This window comes from Syngnathus acus, chromosome 6 (genome assembly GCF_901709675.1).
Source record: "Syngnathus acus chromosome 6, fSynAcu1.2, whole genome shotgun sequence".
Classification (NCBI taxonomy): domain Eukaryota; kingdom Metazoa; phylum Chordata; class Actinopteri; order Syngnathiformes; family Syngnathidae; genus Syngnathus; species Syngnathus acus.
In genome coordinates, this window is record NC_051092.1 from 11,799,444 (window position 1) to 11,823,610 (window position 24,167).

General features: G+C 41.4%; 1 protein-coding gene across 1 annotated transcript in view; it reads left to right on the plus strand.

The window, feature by feature from the left end:
- The first annotated feature begins 3,180 nt into the window (after nt 1–3,180).
- The window catches only part of sema3d (sema domain, immunoglobulin domain (Ig), short basic domain, secreted, (semaphorin) 3D), a 29,301-nt gene continuing 8,314 nt past the window's right edge, over nt 3,181–24,167 (plus strand). Inside the window, exons 1-12 of the mRNA XM_037254682.1 lie at nt 3,181–3,441; nt 10,818–11,062; nt 15,581–15,741; nt 17,428–17,490; nt 17,584–17,700; nt 17,886–17,979; nt 18,651–18,779; nt 19,822–19,958; nt 21,773–21,887; nt 22,983–23,052; nt 23,143–23,287; nt 23,865–24,087. Coding sequence (XP_037110577.1) covers nt 10,855–11,062; nt 15,581–15,741; nt 17,428–17,490; nt 17,584–17,700; nt 17,886–17,979; nt 18,651–18,779; nt 19,822–19,958; nt 21,773–21,887; nt 22,983–23,052; nt 23,143–23,287; nt 23,865–24,087 — 1,462 coding nt within the window. The 5' untranslated portion in view covers nt 3,181–3,441; nt 10,818–10,854. The remainder of the gene's footprint in view (nt 3,442–10,817; nt 11,063–15,580; nt 15,742–17,427; nt 17,491–17,583; nt 17,701–17,885; nt 17,980–18,650; nt 18,780–19,821; nt 19,959–21,772; nt 21,888–22,982; nt 23,053–23,142; nt 23,288–23,864; nt 24,088–24,167) is intronic.

Consider the following 24,167-nt stretch of genomic DNA (forward strand, 5'->3'; position numbering starts at 1 on the left):
TCCTTCAGTCTGCTTGAGATAAGGTCCATGATTGGACGCCTGACCTTGATAAATAGTTGCTCCAGCTTGTGCTTGATAGGTGGCACTGTACGTAATCAAGATAAACAAATGAGTGCTAAGCTACACTGCTATTTAAAATGTCCGAATGTTCATGTGTGGGAGCTGCCTGGGTGAGCAAGCGTAGCCTTACGCTGGAGATTTTCCTGATTACAGCATGAAATGACTCACAGATTGTACTGCCTGCTCTCACACATACGCACGCACACACGATGACCTCCTGCTGCTGCGTGCGGATTTGTATGAAAAACCTTTCTCTAAACAACCGAGAGACATCCAGGCTTCTAATAAAAAAAAGTTATTTGTGCACTCGCACTTCATTTTGCAAAGCGTCTCGGCCAAGGGGAGACTATAAATTAACCTCTGCATTGTATCAACTACCGACTGCTTGCAGAAGAGTGAGCTACGAGCCACTTACACAATCCAAACTCATTCATAAGAAGTGCAATTTTTGCCAATATAATATCCGTTAATCCCTCGGACAGGGAAATTATTTGGCCGGCCACCGTCTCCTTTGCCGAGTAGATAACGAAGCCGTCCTCCTGAGGTGGTTATTGTGCTCTCCATGTAGTAATCGGAACAATTTCCGCAAGAATGATCACTCTGAGTGGGATATTTGTAGAGGTGCAACAATGAACAGATTAGCAAATTTATCAAAAATTATTTTTGATACTCGTTACTCGGTTAATCCTTTAGAGACCTTGTTTAGACTAGAGCAAGAGGGTAAAATGAGCTGTACTTTTTGTTTTGGGGACTTTTGAGCAAAACATACAAACATGCTATGAGAAACACTTGAGAGCTATTTTGAAATATATTTAAAACAAAGCATAATGTCTTCATTATGGCTTGCATAGTCAGCGGTTTTTGTCCCTCGCTTTCTTGCTTTGCACGAAGCCCTCCGAAGCCTAATTGGATGAAAGAACTCCTCGCTGGGCTGTCACAGAGCTTTCACTCGGGATTTTTAAACAACTTGACAGCTGCTATGGGAACGAGTCTCCCAGAGATCCACAAACATCTCTCAATTAATTTACAACAGCAACCATAACATTACTACACACGAACGAGGTAATGAGATCCAATGCAGGAGCCTTATTATCATTTTACACAGAGATCCTGCAAAATTCAAAGTACAGTATCTGCAGGAACATCTGGTATTCATTTACGTTTGCCTTTTACACACAACCCGGGATAGGAGAACAAACAGTGTGTGCACACTAACACAGCGTCCTGTGATCAGATAGATGAGATCAGCTCGTCAGAGAAAATACTTTTCGAGACAAGCGCTGTCGACACAGGAGGACCACATAAGTGAGTGTCAGACGTTACAAGTACCACATTACACATTCCATTCTTTCCTTCATAATGAACAGGACGAAGAGAGAGCCATTTTTATCTTATTCTCAAATGCTGTACTTATAATTCAAACAGAGGCACAAACTTATTTGATGACTTTGGTGGCCGTGAACAGAAAAAAAGAAAAGAAAATGTATTTTTTAACCCACAGAAATGATAATTTATTAATGTCACCACTAGGCTGTTTCAGGGATTTATTTGTGCATCGTGGCACAAATCCAGACCAAAAGAGAACTCTGGACAAAGCTACATCTATTTCCCTGCACTTATATGTGTCATCCATGCTGTTCATAACTTGCAGATTTATTGTGTGTGTGAGTATGTGTGTGTGTTATTTCAGGGGAAGTCCGCACCCTGGCTAAATCCCCCAGCGGGGAGGGAGGGCTCCGTTTTAACCCATTAACCCATAACCCCTTTCCTCTAAGGTAGCAAAACCTTAAAATGACCACAACTACAATGGCTTCTTCCCACTTCAAAGTGCATTGTCAGGCATCCCAAAAGCAATGAACTCTCAACCTATTAACAGCACCCCTGTGTGAACCTTGCGCTTTGAAACTTCCCCAATTGGTGGCCAAAATGAAAAAAAAAACGTTTCTATTCCAACTCTGGGTGTGTACATGTGGGCAGGCGCGCCAAAGACATCAATGTTTATTTAGAAACCAGCCTAGGGACAAAGGCCGCACACTCCTGTCTGCCAGACGTGAGGCCAAGTCGTCCCACCCTGCAGAAGGAAAATGACGGTTTCCGAAAGAGATAGTGAGGCATCATTAGGATTGCAAGATGTTTCAAAGTCGGAGAACGTGCATAGCGATCTATTGGAGTAAACTGAAATCAATCAGGAATTTATGAAATGAAAAGCTTATCTCCTAATAGGAAACTTAAATTTGGATGGGGAAATACAGTTTAACATATTTCTGAATTTGGGAGTTCACATAAAAGATTGCAGATATGTACATTGTCTTTACAGGTAGACTTCAGTTCATGTGTGGATAAGCGAATGGATGGACTAGTAAAATAAAAACCCAAAAAACCCCAGCTGGACTGCCACATCTGCTTCATCCTCAATGGGGCTGTGCTCATTCAGTGACTAATTCGGAAAATCCGTTCCACAAAAATCATATCCATAATATTGATGCATTCCTTTCGTTTTTGATGTAGGAAACTGGAGATGGGAATTGCGTCTTAACCCAGGTTGTGTCTTTATTGGCAGTTACGAGACGGCCTCCTCAGGGAGGTTTTTTTTTTTTTTTAATCGCTATTAACCCATTCAGCTCTTCATGGCACTGTCTTAGAAGACAAAGTGCAGTCATACAAAAACAGTTTTTCAGAAAATAACAACCTCAAAAGTTACAAATCATTGGCTGTATAGGTAGCCATTAATGGTCACAAAAATCCCTCATGACTTCAATAAATCTCATGAGAGAATACCGCAGTCCATTGATTCTTCAGTCTCATAAAACGTCAAAGAATGCTGCAAGAATTTATATGATCTATAAAAAAAATTCAGTAAATTCTGAGACAACAGTGATTTTTTCGTGAAGCTTCGAGAGAGACTTTTTTGTTATTAAAATTTGACATGAAATGTCGTTCGTGTTTTTTCATGAGGCTTGAAGAGGCATTACACATATCAAGGCATCCATCTTTCTACAAACGCACAGATGCTGAGGGGCCCTTCCCACTGAGCTGAGGGCCCCAATTAGAAGTGAGTGGTATGTCCCTCTAGGGGCGAGCCTGCAGCGCAACACACACAAACACATGCACACACACACGATCCGAGTGCAATAGGAGTTCAAGAGCGCTGGATTCAAGGGGAGTGGACACATTTTGTGCTCAACGTGTCAGAAAGGAATCACTTGTGTGTTTTGAGTCGGAAGGAAGGAGAGTCAACTGTCGCTGCTGCTGTTTCTCTCTTTTTTTTTTCAATTTTGACTTTTGAGCTTGTGCACGAGGGGAGCAAGCATAGTGGCGGTGTGTTTAGGTGCAGCACAGACGGGCATGTGTCGCGTGTGAGAGAGGCAAAGTTGAGCGCAGGTAAGATGCAAGCTTGATGATGTTATTCTAATGCATGTGTAGTTTTAAAATCACTTTTTACTGCATCTTATTCGATTTTTAATTTGATTACATCACAACACCAACCTGATTGTTTTAAGATCACTTTTAGAAACTTTTCAACCAACTTTTAAAGGGTCAAATATCAACTCTTTGTTGTCATTGCTGTCATCTTTTAGTTGTTTTTGGGCAAAATTGTGCAAGTTTCAGTTTTGGCATTTTTCTTGCCATTTTTGACAAATGTTACAAGATTTGTTATCCAAAACTCAAAGAAAACAAATACATTGCTTGTGTGTTTCTAATAAATGTGTTTTGTCTCATTATCCCAAACTCCACAATAACAACCTTTTTTGTTTGTTTTGGGGAAAAGAAGTTGTTTAAAAGTTGCCTTTTTGGCTCATCAACATGCAAGTTTACTTTGTCCACTGCATTACAATTAAGCAGTTAATCCTTTAGATGGTGCCATTTTAAATCAAGCTTTTTATTGGTCTCAATATATTCACTTTGGAGCTTAACTAATGTAAATTATTCCACATGTTTTGGAGTATGTTGTGAGAGCAAAACACACACGGTGGCATGATTAAGATATGGGGGGAGACATGGGATCGGATATCTTGAGATTGGTATCAAGTCTCTTCTAAATTAGATAAAAGTCCAAAATGTACTGGCCGTCTGCCATTGCAAGTTCAGCGTAAACACCCCCTAATTTACATATTACGTAAATATTCTGCATTAGAGCAATGTCTGTCTGCAAAATAATTGCCTATGGTGACCAGTGGCGTCTGTTTTTTATTTTTTAACGATGCACTTGACAATATAAACCTTATATCTTCAAGTGACAGCACGTTTACCACAGGTTTATTTTTACAAGTGTGCAGTCCAAGGCTTCTGTTTTCACGTTTTTTTAGCATGCATATCCGCTCCAAAATACTGCTCACAGTCACCCTGTGTCAAACATTCCACTTTGCGAGGAGCAAGTGTTGAATATTCACTGTGCAGTGGCGCACAAAAGCAAACGAGACACAGTTGTATGGCTTTTGTCTGTAGGCTCCGCTCTCCACTTGCTTCAAGGTTTTTCTGCAACTCCCTTACAAGGAGCTGGAGGACGATGGGGGCGAGGTGAAGGTTGGGGATTGTCAAAGGAGTACAGAACGTGAATTTCTTAAGATACGTTTGAGGGCTTTGACGAATTGCCAAAAGAAAGGCGACTCCAAAAATGACATCATTGCCGGGTCGTCCCCGCATGGCCGCCTGCATAGTCTAAAATGAGGACGTGCTGACAGGTAACATCATGCTCTGTCCTAATCCATTTTCTATTAAACTTCTGGAATGGGAAAGAGGAGCTGGCTCTAGTCATAATATATTAAATTTTCTCCAGTCTGGCCCACAGCAGTGGTGCATTTTTTTCCCCCCTTGGTCGGGGTTCTACGCAAGCGCACTATCCCTAAAAGTCCAGCCTCGTTGTACAGAGAGGGCACATGTACGGCAGTTGTGAAGTTTGCACAGTCCACAGTGACGAGGTGCCAATTGCTCACTGGCAGACATTCTGTCTGGCTTGGACTGGCCTGTGGAAATATAGCGCAGGATGCACCTTTCTGAGGCCACTTGAACAAAAATCTCTTCACTCAACTGGGGTCAAAACAAGTCTGACCTGGTGAAAACATGTTCACAGGATGTGCAGCACTGTAACTGTAATGAATGGCAAATTCTACATGTTGCGTCTCTATCAATACCAGTTTACAGTACTTACAGTACAGACAACATAATGTAAAATAAAATCTGAAAAATGGTCCCTTATTACATTATTATGGCCTAGTTGAACACCAGTGAACACCTGAAATGACCCCTCTCAAAAAGATAGAATTCCTCTTTCGAAAAAATCCCAACCCTAACAATGCAGTGCACAAACCACATACAAAAATATATATTGTGGGTGTGGCCTTGGATCGAAAGGACAAAAGAAGCGGACAATGGTTGTATAGCTTCGGCTGGTGTTACTGTGCAGACGGACAAGTGAGAGCACTTAGAGCTGTCACATAGCACTTTCACACCCCGCTGCTCCCATCTGCTCACCTTAGAACAGGATTAGGTTACGCACATAGGCTCGTACATGCGGACTCATACAAACTCAACGCGGCGCAGCCGGGGTTACGGCCTAACCGGTGTGTGTCGAGTTACTTGCTTTGTTGTCCCGCATCGTCAAAGCCTTTTGGCATTTACATCTGCGTCTCGATTACGCGACCGCGTCTGTGTTTTCAATATAACTTTGTTTCCACTTTGGGTTGGTTCCGTCTCCACTGATAAACACCAGATCCAGTAACCTTCCATATTTCTATTCGAGCCTACAGTCACTGACCTGACACTGTATCACTTTCATATAAAGTCCACCTAGCATGGACAGAGTTATGGATTAAACTGCCACATGATACCCAATGAGATTGTTAAAAAAGACTTGAGATTTGCCTGAAGTATTCTTTGTTGATTTAATTCCACCAAGTTTGAGTATTTTAGTTCTTCCTTGCTATAAAAATCAGCAAAGGCCAGATTGTCAGATGTTTCTAAAGACTATCTTGAGCGATTGTTCTGTGGTGTGAGACATGTTAACAGTCCTCCCCATTCTGCTATCAAAACAGTAGAGGACAACAATCATAATTGTTAACCTGTTGAATATTCCCAATTGCAAATTCTTGTGCCAGCTACACGCATACTGACAATTGGGCCAAATTTGGGCATTTTCCCTTTAAATATGGTGATCAAAGTCATTAAAGGCCTCCTAAAGATTATGCTGCGTGATTATCCTGTGTGGTAAGAGTGACGTTACCTCCCAAACCTGCTCAGAAAATTGATACAACAATCATGAATGTTAAACCTGTTAAAATCCTTCTTCGTCTGGTCAGCGTAGTGTAGTGTGGGTCTCTCCCGATTTAATAATTACTTAAAAATCTGTGAGGGACATGAAATGCAGACTGGCCGCAACTTGGAGATTTGGAATTCAGTCTGTATTCCTTGGTGTTCCCTAAGGACTTTGTTTTCCCTTCCAAAAGAGAATGAATTCTACTGGAACGTCCTCTCATGGGGGCATAATTTGATTTTGGACACAGATTGTCCGGTGAGGTCGTTTATTTCAAAGTGATGTAATGAAATAAGTGATGCAAAACATGCAACACCGTGACTGCACTTCATAAATCCACACCACAAAAAGATTATTCCATGATCAAAAGAGTCTGTGGAATTTTTTTTTGGTAGATTTTAATAGAAGGTAAACCGGCTGTGTGAAATTCAAACTTCCTTGATGGCAGTGAGCCTTGTTAAAGTTTCCATGGAAAACTTATCTACTTCAATGTTTCATTACACTTCCATTATAGCTGGTGACTTCAAAGATCCCGTGACACTGAGATGTCCACACTTTGCAATTATTTTGGTGACATAGTTTTTCATTCACGCTGATTAGCAAAATACAATCTTTAATTGCAAAGATATGCACGCACGCAAGTCGTGTTTGAGGTTAGCATCTCAAATAAATGACATTGTGTGTACTGCCTTGATGTTTGACTCAAGAGAAAATGTTGTTGCACATGTTTCCAGTATATTTTTGCGTGATTGTGTGTAATGAGCGTTCCGTGGCCACTCTCAGACAGAATGTGAGTTGCGCGTTTATGCCGATATACAGAAAATCCCCTTCAATCTGTACATTACAGAACACACAAAAAATATACATGCCCATGGCATGTTACCATGGCATGCATGGTACTTTTTTAGAAAAAAAAAACTTACATGCGCTGACTTTGGCAGTTGAAAAAGTTATGCCCGCATGAGCATGTTGTGCAACAGTGCTTTAAGATGGACCCAGTCCTTTACATTGGCGATATTTAATTGTAGATGTGGCTGTTCTAAACATGGTTATGGGCACTTGCTGGTTGGCTGTGCTTCTTTTTTAGTGTACCTGACAGACAGCCTTTAAATTTACAGCAAGGGAATAAAAGCTACTAAAAAGCCTAAGGCCTCTCATATCTAGTTTTATAATAAAAACACCAGTTGTGTGGCCTGGTGGCAGCCTCGTGTTTTCACTGAGACGTGAACTCAGACCGACGACTCACAGGGGAGTTGCATGCTTGCTTAAACGCAAGATTACCAAAAAAAAAACAAAAAAAACCGGGTGACTGACCATTGCCAAGAAAAACAAAGAACGTCTCAAGAGTTAGGAACAATTATCTATGTTGTTACGTTTGCTCGGTGGCCGGGAGTCGACAAATAGCCCGGCTAATGCACCTTGTCACGGCGAGATGGAGGGATTTGATAATGGCGTCCTCCACAGGGCACCTGGGTTGTTGCTAACTGCCTCATTAGGGGTGGTCTGTGTGTAAGAATTCCCATGGCCACACCGCTTTGCCACCATCTGCTGTCTGACAACCTGCACGGGGAAAACGTCCTTCAGAAAAGTTTGCTTAATTGCCAGACTATATTTTGGGATCACTATGCATGGACTGACAGCCGGGCAAAGTCGCCTCTCCTTGTTGATGTTACGGTAAACCAGAGTATGTGACCCATAATAACAGAGGTGGGCAATAGTTTCCATGATAAGTTTGATTGACCTTCATAAAGACTCTACTAAGACCAGTCGGAGCCTGTGGATGAGTCAAACTTTGTCCAGGTCTACATTATAAGGCGGCACCACATGAGTGTCTGGCTTTAAATCTGTCAGGGATGTCGTCAGGTTTGTTTACTGGTGCCCCCCTAATCCCATGTGCAGTCCGCTCTGCCAAAGACAACAGGGGGAACTCCAGGCCGAAGCTGCCAGGAAGCACTTGGGTTTGTTTAACTCGCATGGCACAGAGCTGTGTGCTTCTCTACCCCTGCTGTCACTCTTCATCTATTTTATTGACTCTCAAACTGGATAGCCTTTGTCTTTTCCTGCCAAATGACATCAGAGAGCTTTTTGTGCACCTTTATGTGAGAGCTGGCGTCTGCAATAAAGCTGCTACCCTCTTTTGGCGACACTGTTGTTTAAAGAATAAAGTTAGAATTTGTTTGTTGTATTCCCACTGAAGCGACATGACTTTTTAGACCTTTAAACCATGGCGTCACATTTGGGTGGCAAAAGCACACGCGAACAAACCCTAAATGTCATTTAACTGAGGCAGACTGAAAACAGGAAACTGCTTGAATAATGATCTTAGCCCTCCTCTATTTAGTGCAATAACTTGACTGTGCAGAGTATCAGTCGTAAAGGCGATTTCAACAGACACGCTGATCAGAAATAGATGTGGTAAAAACTCAGAAATGACTTTTAATTTGCTTGACATACATAGAAATGGAACGCCCAGACATTAGAATGAAGGCCAGCTATTTTGTTTTGATAAATTACTCAGACAATCTGCAAGAAACATTTTTACCTACTTGTGTGATAAAATCTTTGGTTCCTAGGCTGTACCTTTTGAATGGGTTACTCCGCCTCCACTGTAGGCAGTCTTGCAATTATCCCTGTAAATCTATTTACGGCATACCCGCAATTGATCCTCCTCACCCACAGGCTATTTCATTGTTTTCACTTCAGGTCAGTTACTTGTTACTTGCATTCTGCAATCCTAACTTCATTCAGTATGTGCTACCAAATAGGCTGCTTTTGCATTTTCAAGCATCTGATTGGCTAAATAGCACTTGACAGCCTTCAGATGCGTTTTGGGCAGAAAATATTCTTTTGGTCCCTAAGTTAAAAACAATTTGAAGTGCAAAGAGGTTCCATGAAAACCTGGCCGTCTCTATTACACTCGGGCAACCACTTCGCTGATGGGCCATCTGTTGGACACAGCTCTGTATCAAGTATGTAACCCCCGTAGGTGTTAACGTGCCTAAATTTGTCATCTAAAATAAACATCAGCTTGTTTATCGGGGTCTTATTCTCTCTGGTTTATTGCTTCAGTGGGCCTGATATCATAGCACTCACTCAGTGTAGGCGACTCAACATTCAAACAGTGCGGTCTGCAGCCAGTTACATTGGAAATAAATAAAAAGGCAATTGGAGTAACGGACACTCTTGCCAAGATCCCATTGCACATTATAATCTTTGTTTACGGAAGTGAATGAATAAATGCCCTCAGAATGTCATCTCCGTTGTAATTAGTTTGAGACAAGAATAGCAATATTTACAATGGCTCATGGCGGAAGCGGCATGCTTGCTTATAACACTACACATACAAGCGCGACATCACCGCTATTAGTCTGGCTTGACTTTGTTCAGGCAGTCATTGAGAGGTCAATTATGCTACAAGAGATGGGAGGCGGTAAGAAATCTGGGTGATGTAGTGATGAGCAGCTAAGGGGGAGGACAACGGGGTGCCGGAGCGTTATGAATCACTTCATTGTTTGTCGGGTTAATTAGTAGCTCAGATTGCTGTGAAATGAGCTGGAACTCAGGTTTGATCAACCCGGCGGGTGCGTAATTAAACTTGGTAATTCAATACATTCAATACACGCAATCTGCAGCTGGAATTTATCACTTCCTCCTTGAAGTGGAAAACAATTGCGCTTATAAAGGGTGGCAGTTGGAGAGGTCAATACAGAAATTCACAGAGTAAATTAGAACTAATTATTGAGCACTAATGTTGAATATATCGGTGGAATAACATTTGCGGATAAATGTTTGCACTGGCAAAAAAACCAGATGAGTCGAAACTATAAATCAGTGCATAATCTTGCCGTCCGTATATTGATCCACGCTGCTACAAAGTATATTGATTACTCACTCATTTTTAGTATATCGCTTGATTCAACCATGAAGGCAATATTGAAAGAGTAATTATGACATGTGTTGTTATATTTCCATTGTCTCATAATTGTTTTAGTCTTTGGTCTGTCCCTTTTTTCAAAGACGCTCCCCAATTTTTTTGTTCTTTTCAAACATTTCACTTATCCTCAAATCCAATGTAATGTCCCGGAGGCCTCATTCCGTCCAATACCTGACGTGTCTGCGGACATAAAGGAAGGAACTGACAGCGTCATCAGTGACTGCTCTGAACTTTTGCCAAGTATCATTTAGGCAAAGCATTAAATGAGTTAGAAGATGAAGGAGTGCGAGAGTGACAGATAGCAAAGTGTAACTTATTTTGGGGGTTGACCTTTGTTTTGAGCAAACAGATTTAAAGGCAACACAAAAGGCAAGAGCTGAGAGATAGGATGGTCGAGGAGAAAGGGCGACATGCCTGCAGGGCTCCATGGTGAAACCGCTCACTGGTCACAAACACAAGTGTGTGTACATATCCTGCACTGGACTTAGAATAGACATCCCCCTCACACACACACACACACACACTTATGATTGCTCCTCCCTGGCTTCATCCTATGCATTGGTCTCTCTCCAGGGCAGCACAGAGGGGGAATCAGACCCATCCACGCGCCATGAAGAAAGGAGGCTCTCGCGATCCAAATCCAAATGAAGATGGGGCTCAGCGCTGCATGTCTGGCAGCAATTATGGCACCAAAAACAGCAGGATTAGGGTGCTATCCCATCCAGGAGTCCCATTAGTGGGATTGATGTTCTTGGCCATCCTCCCGCTTGGAGTGAGCATCAAACAAAGTGTCCCTCGAGTCAAACTGAGCCAGAGAGGTAAGAGTCGTGATTTGTGTGATAGTTTCCAGTGTTTATCCTAAGTGGCCACCTTTTACAATCACAATGTATTATTAGCTTTTCCCCTATTATTAAAAATAATTTATAGTGTGGTTATCTCATTTCTGAGGTTATAAGCGACTACAGATGCTGCATGGCAGAGAAATTAAAATGTGCTTTTTCCTATGGATTAACAGAATGGCGGCCATTTTTTTAAGAGACAGGAATATAGGAGGAATTCAACTTAACAAGAACTTTTAATGCACAAGTAGAATTGTTAGTTTTAAAGGACTTTTCATTAGAATTCTTGAAGAGTCAAGCTGTTTAATGCTATTCCCAGTTGAACACTAAAACTAAAATCACATTAAACAAGGAAATTACATGTTGGGTATCTAAACCAATCACACAATTCTGTTAGCTTAATGCTAGCACACAACGTGAAATGCCATAGACAGGCTAACAAACGGCAATGACTGTTCCCGGTGGCCAAGTCACACACACAGAATCACAATGAATTCATCATCAGGCACAAACGGATTAATTTTCATTGACTTGCAATGCATGACACGTATCCTCACTAGATTCTATATTTAGTTATTACATGATGTCATTTTAAAAAGTAAAAGGAGTATATTTCCAATAAAGGAAAAGAATAATCATGCTACCCCCACAACACAGTACAGTTTTGTTAAAAGTTATTTCAGTGGCTTGTGGCCAAGATACTTGTGTTTGTTTTCTTTTAATTTCTCACCTGGAAAACAAGTACTGAGAACATATTCTGGAGCAAAATTTAGATTAGTCCCACTTGTCACAAAGTTCAATTTCCTGGTCTAAGGCAGTCTGGTTCGGTCCGTTGAGTGACTTATCGGCCGTTACCTCTGCTGTGTGCTCCATGAGTATTAGCTTTGAGACACCAGGGTAAAGCCAAATGATGGCTTGCCTTTCTATTCATTACAGACTTCAGCACAAATGCTACTTCAAAGTCTTACCGCTCCTGCTATGTATCACTGACAGAAAGCACACAAATGAATGTCTGTCTTGCTCATAAACCCAAATCCCCTCAGCGACCTGAAAGTAAAGTGAGGCTTACCTAATGCGAGAAGAGGAACCTACTGCAGTTTTAAAGACTACCTTGCTGAGTAAACACAACAGAGCGCAATCATAATTCCCACAGATACTTGCCTTTTATTTATGGTAGCCAGAACATAAATATGAATCTGCAGCTATGCAGACTTTTGGATGCCTATGACTAAGTGCATTAAGCCATTATGATGGAATCTGAATGCTCGCTATTCTGTATTTTGGCATCACTTGTTTCTGTTTTCCACGTGCTCAGGGGAATACCCTTTTAGCCCTCGGAGTGTGTGACAGTGGACAAAACTTCCTTGTTTGGTTATCTTGGTCAGACAGTGACCACAACTTTGTTTCATCACCGCACATTCTTCAAACACCACATTGGAGCTAACCATCCATGAAAACTCAGCTTGAGTGAGGGAAGTTGATCAAAGCAGTAAATTATTCAGGGGTCAAAAACATCCTCAAATGACAGCGGGGTCACGACTGCCCTTTTCCTGTCAGCCAGCTTTATAATAATCAACATTTTCAGTTATTTGCAGATGCACCTTGCTCACTAAACTAGCTGCCTCCCCAATTTGCCTCAAAGTTCTGAATCTGACTCAAAGTTCTGAATCTGACTCAAAGTTCTGAATCTGACTCTTGGCTCTACCGTTCCTTGTAGTTTGCATGTTCTCGCCTGGGTTCAGTGAAGACTCTAAATTGGTCATAGTTGTGAATGTGAGCGTGAATGGTTGTTTGTCCATATGAGCCCTGCGATGGGCTTGTGACCAGTCCAGGGCGTAGCCCGCCTCTCAACCAAAGTCATCTGTGGTCAGTTCCAGCTCACTTTTCACTACATGATGATAAGTGCTGCTGAAAACAAATGGATGGATGGATGACTTTACTAGTACTTAGAGATTGACTATCAAATGTTTTTGGACTCATGTACAAATTCCACAGCAGAAACCAAAATGAGGAAACCATGTTTTGTATCTTAAACGCTGAGTCCTCATTTCAGTTAGCCCTTAAACCAGAGCAAGAGTCAATAGGATGATGTTATACACTGGGACAATGTTGATGGGATTTAAATAATATGCTTAGTGAAAATGCTCGGTTGGCTGACTTTAGTGCACGAGGAGCGTTTGGTTTATCCGGGCTGTCTAAGCCAATTTGCTGGTGTGTTACAGGTTTGGTGTGTTTATGTGCGTGTGAATGCTTAGCAAGAGGATCCAAATCAAGAGCTGCTGACTCTGACTGTGCTCTCCTCTTTGGGGAAAGGTGAGAGGCATGGTGCTAAAAAATATCGGCTAAGCAGGCTGATTTAAAAGGACTCACTGTGCTGCATGTTTACAGAACAGATTAGTGTCCGCCGATGGGGCGAGCTGGCCTAATCTCCCTCTTTTGCCGTGAGTGTGAGGTGTGTAGACGGTGAAAGATATGAACAAGTAGCGGTGCTTTCTTGTATGGGTCGTTGTGTGTGCCAGGGCTTATGCACTGGAGGAGGTATTAAGAGGGATTGTGAGGAGTGGATGAGATGGAGAAGTTCAAATATTGAAGGTTGGTAACCTCTTCAATCCTTCACACCGAGGGGGTAATCACAGTGTCAATCCTTTCAGAATGACTCCCACAGGACTCCCCACACAGTGAGCTAGAGTTTATCCGAGGCACGGTGCTGCACTGATGCACTGGAAGACAAGCTTTTTCCATCAAGGACACGCTGCACAGAGTATAGTCAGCAGTCATCTCCATGGTAACCTTAATAAATTCTGTCATGAAGCTGCATTCCATTTGCTGCTCATCATCATCTCGCCCTTGATCCATTTTATTTGTGGTTTCTTGAACAGATTGTCTGTAATACCCTTCAGGGATGTCTCAAAAAAGGAACATAACTGATTTTGAAAGAAATATTTTTTAAGCAGGGTTATGCACGTATTGATTTACATCCAGACTGCCAGAAAACAAAAATAACGAGTAGGAGAATAGAAACGGAACAAGCTAGAGTAACTCTTAGCGTATCGGATAACGACATTGTGCTTGCAAACACTTTTCTCACGAGTCATTTCCATTATGCCAATTAACTTGTGAAATAGGCGATATCAACTCTAAAAACAACCAGTTGCTCCTTTGTTCTTCAACAGTGCCATCTTCAGAGTCTCTAACTCAAGCCAGCTCGGTGTTGAAAACATCTAAGGATTTGCCACCTGTTTTCCAACTGTTTTCCGAGATGATCAGTGAAAACTATTAACATACCCCACCCGACGGGAAACACATTCAGGATAATCTTTTAGAGACATCTGGTAACAGTCCTTTCCTGACTTGGAAGTCGGGGAGAAAAAGTTGCCTTGATTGTCAGTACGTGTGCACTTAGCTTCAGCTAGTTTGAAAGTTCAATAAGTAGCTACATTGTACATATTCATAATCACAATTTTACTGGTGCATATACAAAGTCACCAATTTACAGTCTCATTTCTTCCTGGATTTCTTCAAACTTTATCGAATTATTTCCAATTGTGAAAACTAGAAATTATTTCTTGTTATAGGGGAATGAAAGCAAAGCTGTTTCAGGATGGAGCCGAGACTGTTAATTGTTCAACAGAGAACTGTTACTAAGATGCAACAATGGGAATGGAATGCAGAATAGCATAAAACCTTGCCTTTTCTCAAAGGTATGATTGATGTCTTAGTAATAGAGTGAATGGCTGCGTTCCAAGAAGAAAGAACGGAAAATGCTGAAGGTCCTCCATTGTGTCCTTCTGTTTTTATTTTTAAACATGTCACAATCCTATTTGCCAATATCACGCTAGAAGTGTTTACATTGTTATTGACACAATCCAGTTTATGGTTTACTCTATACAGGAAAATATACCGCTCTAAAATAATTGAACTGTATCACTTGGCATCAACATACTAATTTGTCACTCCTTCCTTTCACGGCTCATGAGAGCAAGATTTTGATGGCCAATGAATGATAGACACAAGATGGTTAAGATAGCCTAAGTTGTTTTAGACTCTTATCAGTTTACAGTACTTGAGATGACGCATTTGCTTTTCTTCGCTCCATCTGCACGGTGGGAATGTAAATCCTTGACTTGAGAGATGGCTTCAGGGTCAATGAACAGGCTGTGAAAATACCCTGATGCAAATATCCATAAACATACCCACAGAGGTAGTAGACTCTTTGCTATTGTATCTTTTTTGTAGTTTTTTTTCCCGATCCGCTTTCTCAGTGAAGGTGTTGAACCACAGAGGATTAGACCGTTTCACTTCAAGCCAAGACACGTTTCTCTCGACAAGAGGAAATCCAGTGCTTGTTTTAGGGATTTTGCTCCGTTCAGAAATAATCCAAGTAATATCCTGCTGAAATATTTGCGTAGAGACTTTGTGTACACATTTTTCATTTTTACCGCATGACCTTGAACGAATCTGTCACTCGTCTGTGTTTTTGCCATTTATCTCGAGCAGAGCTGCTGCAAGCAAACAGTGTTTCACTGTTTTTGGGACCCTCCGATGGCCTCCTGTCACACTCCCTGCTGTTGGATGAGGAGAGGGGTCGTCTTCTGCTGGGAGCCAGGGATCACATCTACCTGCTTGACCCTGACAACCTAGCCAAAGGTCCCAGAAAGGTACACAATGGCAGGAGAATGCGAATATGGATGAGAAGCCAAATTTGATTCGAGCATTAGAGCTATTGTAGGCCATTTGGAAGGTTGACAGTTTGTTTAGGCCGACGCATAAGCGTTTAGAGCAGCTGTAAGAACTCCTACTTCCACTTAACGAAGGGCCATCCATCTATTTTCTAGAACACATCTTTATTAAGGTCGGGGGTAAAATGGAATATATCCCAGCTGACTCTGGGTGAAACACCCTGATCTGGACACCAGTGAATCTTAAATAGACAGTCACAGCTATGGGCACCTATTTACTGTCTCCAATGCTTTTTAGAGACAACTTTGGTGGCCACACATGCACAAGTAGATGAATACCTGTATCGTCTATCCTTGCATTGTCTCATTTTTTAAAATGTGACCATTTAAGGGCCATCTAGAACCCTGATACGGTAATCCTCCCAATCCTCTGACCTGCAAACTCTCCCCTTGGGTCACTGTCAGAGTCTTCAGACCATCTGCTTACGGCAAGCATGCATGGTTAAGCACAGCCAGTGAACGTATCGTGTCCTAACATTTAAAATGGAACATGCAATTACATTTGGATTGATTGATTCCTGCTTTCTGTTCCAATGTATACAGTACGCGGCTACACTGAAATGCACTCAGTATTGTTTCAATAGCTGACTGAAAGCAGCTGTCAGCTTTGGGTTATTATACGTAAACACAAAATCACATACGTTCAATAAATACCCATTTGACACACACTTCAACACAAACACACGCATGCATTCTCCATATGTTTGAGTGTTAATGCCGCCCTGGTTGACCTGCGGGTAGAGCGGCCGTGTGTTTATTTGATCCTTATCTGGTTGTTTTAACTCTCCGTGCTGCTCTTTGAGTGTTGCCTCTTTGGTTACTGATACTGATGCTGGGAAGATTAGCACCGCACGGAACATATTCGGGCCCTTTAGGGACCACTTTGCGAACCGCTTTGGGTCTTTCTGTAATTAGAGACTTACCAAAAAGATGTTAGAGAACATTGCGAGCATTCCAGGTGTTTTGACCTTCTTTTTGAAAGGTATGTTGTTCTCAAGTTATTATAAGGTCCTCATGTGATGTAGTAAAACAAGCTTATCGATCTTCATTCCTATTAAGTCCTTTCATGGGTTTACAACATTTTTCTGTATGAATTCCTCGCCGGCATTTTGACTCATGAGATGTTTTAACATTGAAGGCGGTATGTTTGCATGCCTATACGAGCCCGATGAAAACGTTTGGCGATAGCTCCCCTTGGTAGGCTTTAGGGGGAGGCAGCACGCTAAGCACATAAGCCTGTTATAACACATGTGTGAACACGGCGAGGTGCACTGAAGGGAAAGCGTGTGTTGTGCGACGTCAGATTTACTGCAACCGCACATGGAGGTGATAGTTACCACGCTACAGTAAAAACGCCAAATTCCACAAATGTTGTGCCACAACAGGAGGGGAGAATGTCATCTTTTATTATGTCAAGATTTATCCAGTGATAAATCAGTTACGATCTACAAACATTGTTTTTCTTTTTAAAAGGCATGAAATCGGGTTGAAATATGAACTGAACCACCAAGCAATTGCTCGTAATTTGAAAATCCCCTAAATCGGTTCACTCTTGAATTGAAGTCTGACTGTAAATGCTAAAATAACTTTGCTGTCTCTCACTAGATTCACTGGCCTGCACCTCGCGATCGAGTTGAAGTATGCAAACTGGCAGGCAAAAATTTGAATGTAAGTCATTTAGTTTTCGCAATATCGCATTGATCTGTGGGAATATTTCCAAACATTTGCCTTGTTCCGTCTTTTTCTCCCTGGTCATGGCAGGAGTGCGCCAACTTTGTGAGGGTGCTCCACAACTACAACCTGACACATGTCTACGCCTGTGGGACAGGAGCCTTCAATCCCATCTGTGCTTTCATTGAAATCGCCGGCTCAAGACAGGTAAGAGGAATGCAGGGAATCTTGGAGGATGGAGTTCTACCTCCAAAAGACTGAAAAATCTCATCTCAAATTTGGCACATCTTGCTCAGTTGAGCTGGCCATCACAAAAATATATATTCTTTACAGAGAAATTAAAACATGCAAACAAGATACCAAACCGATATCTCCAACCTTTTTGTTGACAGGATGGAGTGTTCCGTCTACTGCCTGCTACAGTGGAGTCTGGCAGATTGAAATGTCCTTTTGATCCAATGCAAACTTTCACCTCAGTCCTCACAGGTATGATGAGCCGGGGTTACAAAGTGAATGGTAAATTTCAAGAAGGCTTTAGTTAGATTTCTACAGGGATTTAAAGTAAGGAAGTGGAGAGGTTTTCCAAATTGGAAATTTTCCATGGGAATTATTGGAGTGGGAATCAAGATACCACTGCAATTTCATGGAATCTGATTGTTTCTGTCAGTATTATACTGAAATATATGTACGTATATTCTATATTAAAAGCCTACCTTCAATTTTGTAAATTCCTGGTTTGTTATCATAAATTACTGTTAAATTCCACGTAAAGTTTCAAACTTTGACTCTTCCCCCAATTTTGCGACTCTAATTTGTCCATCATCTCCTTTGCTCTAGAATACGGGTGTCAAACTAAAGGTTCGCGGGCCAGGTCCGGCTCGCCATATCATTTCATATGGCCCATGAAAACAAATCATGTCAACTTCCATGATCCTAAATCTGTAACAAAATTTCAAATTTGCATGTGATTAAATTAAGATTTTGCAATTTTTTTTGTTACCCAGTAATTTGAACAATATGTATCAGTAATTTTTACAGTAATTTGAACAAAAAGTTAAAAAAATCGTCTCCGGTAAAAACGAGTCTGACACCCCTGCTCTAGAATGTTAATGTTCTTTGAAAGATATCTGTTTGAGCTTTTTCTGTATTCAATCTAGACCAGTATCTGTACGCGGGCACCGCCTCGGACTTTTTGGGCAAAGACACGACGTTCACACGCTCACTCGGCCCGCCACCTGACCAGCACTACATCCGCACAGACATCTCTGAGGACTACTGGATCAATGGTACACACACATTCCATTGCAAACGTATTGCGTTTCTCGCCCCAAAATATCTCACACAAAGAGCCTCTCTGTGCCTGCAGAACAGTTATTGGCATTCCAGTGCAGAGGACAGAGCTCGCTTATTCATGTAGTGATTTTTTTACATGAACGCCATAGCTGAGCATGGCTGCCACACCTAGTGAGGAATTTACAGTTTGCAACAAAGTTCACGCTGTTAACCGCATACAAACATGTCATGTGCTGACCTGTTCTCACGGTATCCAACCATTTTCTATACCTCATTAGTGTCTGACTGAGCTGGAGCCTACCCAAGTAGACTTTGGGGTACAACCTGGACCAGTTGAAAAATTGTAAAATGGAAAAATTAGTTGTTTGCCGCTTGACAGTGGCACCTACATTCTCATCAGTCGTCTCTACACACAGCGATGACTTAATTGACTTTTGCGGCGCATACGTTTCCACTTTCAAGTGTGTTCCAGATTGATGACTTGTTCTGCATCAGCATTTGTCACCCGTATCAAAATCCTTGCACATGGCCTCCACATATTACAACCGCTGAATTGGTTGAAGCTTCTCTGGTTCCCGCTCTGTCTGGCTGGAATAGACCAGTATACATTGAAGTGTGGTGACAGGAATGAAGGGAGCTCATCTTCTGGTGATGACTTTCTTTCCTCGCGTGCCAGCGGAATATCTTTTAATCACAGAACTAACAATAACCTTCTGTTGTCGAACGCATTAACAGCCATACGTTAAGTCGTTCCAGTTGGGGAGTCACTCCGACATTGTTGGCTCAGCTTGCAGCGGTTGAGCTAATGTTGACATAACGTCACTCCGACACTGAACTTGCCTCACCCAACGCGGGACACAACATTGCGTCATGGTGGTCCGTAGTTGTCCATCCAAGCGAGACTCATCTTTATGTCATTTATCTTACAGATCCATCAGTCACTACTATTCATCTAACCATTTTTATTTCTGTGAAAACTATTATTTACTGCACATTATCCAGAATAATAAGTTTTTCTTCTTTTGGTGTCTCTAGAGGCCAAGTTCATATCGGCACACCCCATCGCGGACACCTACAATCCGGACGATGACAAAATCTACTTTTTCTTCCGGGAGATGTCGTGGGAAGGCAACGACAAGAGCGTCCTGTCCCGTGTGGCTCGCATTTGCAAGGTGAGTGAGACTGGATGAGACGGGGGAGAGGGGGCGAGTGCATAGATGAGGAAAGAAAAATTGTCTCACACATGGAGGGAAGGAGCCATACCTCCTGGTGTCATCTGATAGGATAAAGATCTCTGTGTCATCCACTTTAGATGGGCTTTATCTCCCATACAAAGAGGCCTTTTCTCCGGACGGTCTTGTTTTGCAGTCCTATGAAAGAGAGACTTGCTGCCGCTGTCAGAGGCAGTAAATCATGTTTTAACCCCGCTTGTGCTATGCAGGCACTCACAAAAGCAAACGGGGAGTAGTGACTGAGATCCTCCAACTGACTACTGTACTTTTGTTAATTGTTGATTGAGACGTTTTCCGAATGTTGTGTTACTCTGGTGCCTTGACTTATTTTACGAGACGTTGCTTTGTTCATTTTATTTGCCTTGTGTTGCGACACAAAATGGGTTCTTCACAAACATGGGCTCACCATCAGTTGTGAAAATATAGATCATTGTTGTCTAGTGCTGATATTTTCCATTTCTCAGTGTCAGCATTTTGCCAAATGTTGTTTTTTAAACCATGGGTCCTAAGAAAGTGAGTGCTGAGAAGAAGAAGCGGATCATTCAATTAAAGCTTGTAATCGTAGAGAAAAAATGGAGGTGAGCGCAGTCCACACAGTGAAGCAGTTCGAGTGTAATACTTCTATGACATGTATGCAGGAGGAGATGATCAATTCTTTAATACCAGCCAAGGGCATTAAAATAGTTTCCAAGCTGAAGATGGAGAGTCTGTTTGAAGTGAGGAGAGCATGGAGAAAAATGTTCAGTGCAAAAGAAATGTATTAATTGTATTTCCTCACATCATCAGTAGTGTATGTTTTTAGAGTCAAAGCGTCATCGTATTAGTTTTCATAGAAAGGAATTTTTTCTTAAAGCATGTTACCACCTGTTTACATTATTGCCACAAAAGACAGGGTCCAACATACGAGAGAGATTTAGAACGAGTAAAAATTAAGAAACTAAAGTTTATTATTCCTAATTTGTTTTATTTTATAACATTTTGTTTTTAAAATGTCTTGGTTTTAAAAGCTCAGTTGAGTTGAAAGTATTTTTGGGAAACGATTCTTGAGACGTTTTTGTTTTGTGGTTAGGGTTTCTGGAACATTTCAACTGATAACTGAATGCTAATTGTCCGACATCCCCATGTAAGTCATCAATTTCTTTACTGCAGAGGGATTATATTTTGACGGTTTAACTTTGCTTCCTATTAAACAGATGGTTTACAGCAACGTTGATTTAGGATGGGGAGTCCAGACAAATTCACAACTGATAACATTCATTTAAAACCTTGGCTGAGTGCTGGACCTGGGCCAAATGAGAGCAGCCACCAAGCGCTTGGCGCTCAAGATTCGATCGCTACATTTTTGTGGAGAGAGATTATGGCGTATTTATGACTTGAGATAAAGTTGTGAAACAGAAGAGAAGGAGGTTGGTCTGGGTTACAGTTGGTGTCCGCGCTGAAACTGAAAGCCACAAAACAAACGCATGACACATGCTTTTATTTTGTGGAAGGGCATTCGTGGCCAATCTAAGTTATATTATCAATCAGCAAATATGCCTGTTATTTTTTATTTGGTCTAACAATATGTACACAGCACTTATTTGTTCCAGCCTCATCTCCTGGACGTTATTAAATGAACAAGAATGTAATGGTAGTAGCTGCACAACAAACACAGAATTCGGGTCATTTAATTAGCGTGTAAAAAGTCTGCACTCAAGTTTGTCCAGCTGTCTTACTGTGCTTTTGTTGTAGTGATGACAGCACTTGTGTTTTAGAATGACGTGGGTGGCCTAAGGAGTCTGACCAACAAATGGACCACCTTCCTCAAGGCCAGACTTGTGTGCTCCATACCTGGACCCGATGGGGTGGACACGCACTTTGATGAGCTACGTATGTCCCTGAAATTCTTTTTTTTTTTTTGTGATGATTATCTAGCTTTCCAAAATAGATGCTTCAAACCAAAACTGCCCTTTTCCGATTCAGATTTGGTCGTTAAGAGTTCATCAAAGCTCAACTTTCAAATGGTCAGTTTTAAGGAAACATGTTCTGGACTCGGATGTGCACATTTGCTAAAATTGGGTTTTTGGTATGTTCACAGCCCGCTGAAAGAAATCTAATTTTAGGAGTAAGCTAAAATGAATATGCTGTCAAACTCCCTTTTCCCTGGTGAATTCTCAAAATGACCAACAAACCTTGATTTCATGTACAGATAGCTAAAGCAAAAAATTTAATATTTGTAGCAATCTGTTGAGCTCCTCTGATTATGACTCTTTGGAGTGAATTTCTCCAAAATGTCTGCTTGAAACCAAAATGGCCAACTTTTGTTTTTTATAAACACTTTTGTGAAAGACATCTCCACCAAAGTTTGTGTGAATTATTTAAACTAATGTCGAGGCTGATTTTGTTTTTTTTTTCCCCACAATCTTTCCAGAAAAAAGTTATGTCGGAGGCAAGTGGTTTAAGGACCTAGACTTTAAAAAAAAAATTCAGGGTCGTTTTTGGGAATGCTGAAGTTTCATAAAAAGTCAAATCAAAGCCAAGAGAGTCCTATTTTATTTTTCTACATTAGGTTCCCATGAAAGAAGTCAATTTCTGCGTCTCTAATGCTAAAGATTTTAAAGGAATCCGGATTTCCAGGGTTGCGCATCCCTTTTTTCACCCCGTTAATGACTCTTTGAAATGTTATGAAAACATTTCAGACGTGCAAATCCTTTGCAGCTCTTAATTCATCGAAATCCCATTTGCATTCCTCTGAGAGGAATAAAAGCAGTGCAAATTGCATCGAGGCTGACTATTCAATAAAATTGAATATAGTGCCTCAGTGGGAAAAGGTGCTATAATATCACACAGTTATGAAAGGTGTAAATTTCAGGGAGCCGCTTGTCTTCAATACAAATAAGACCACGGTACTAAAAAGTAAATACTGTAACTATTAATCTTTGCTGGGTGAATTTACAGTACATTAACACTGTGTCTTGCTTTTAGAGGACATTTTTATGCTTCCTACGAGGGATCCAAAGAACCCAACTGTGTATGGGGTCTTCACCACCTCCAGGTTTGTTTGTTCGTCATCCACGGCACCTGCAATCTCCTTGATTCTTATTAATTTTGTAACTCGGATGTCTTGTTGCGATCCGACCCTCAGCTCCATCTTTCGGGGCTCGGCCGTGTGCGTGTACAGCATGGCGGGCATAAGGGCTGCGTTCAACGGGCCCTACGCTCACAAGGAGGGACCAGACCACCGCTGGGTTGAGTACGAGGGAAGGATACCGTATCCACGTCCTGGAACGGTGAGTATGTCAATTTGGGTGTTATGTTGCTTGTACTAAAGAACGCACAAAAAATTATTTTCCCGAAATGTATCACTGTAAACAGAAAAACTAGACAGAGTTGCCTCGTCATGGTTATTTAGTTTTTGTTAATAAATTAGCAGTTGATACTTATTTTTAATAAAATGTATTTTATGTTCTTATTGACTTGTCCGTAATTTCCAATAACATAACTTTTATTTATTTGACACTTTTAGACTCGTCGATTGAACAGCCTTTTATTTTATTACAATCCTGCGCTAAATGTTTATTTTTATATTCATTACATTCAGTACACGGTAGTCCTTGCAGCGAACAATATGAAAACTCCAATAAGATATTATATTACTATAATTGTATTACATATAATATATATAATACTATAATATATAATAATATGCCTGGCATTTTCAGCTTGCTATTCTTCATATGGCCACTAGAGAGAGACAAACGCCCCAAAACGTTTTTTCTTTTCTTTTCTTTACATACTTGCTGTACTCATACTGCAGAGCGTGACTGCATCCAATTGTCTATCTTTGCATTGTATATTATTTTGTAGTGTCCCAGTAAAACATATGACCCTCGGATCAAGACCACCAAAGATTTCCCTGATGATGTGCTCAGCTTCATCCGTTACCACCCGCTCATGTTCCGTTCCGTCTACCCACTGAGCGGCCGGCCCGTGTTCACGCGCGTCCGAGTGGACTACAGCCTCACCCAGATTGTGGTGGACAGAGTTTTAGCCGAGGACGGCCCATATGAGGTTCTCTTCTTGGGGACAGGTGAGTGTGGCACCGGTGCCTGTTACAAATACTGACCACTAGGGGGCAGTGCAACATCAGGAGAACATCAGCAGGTATTT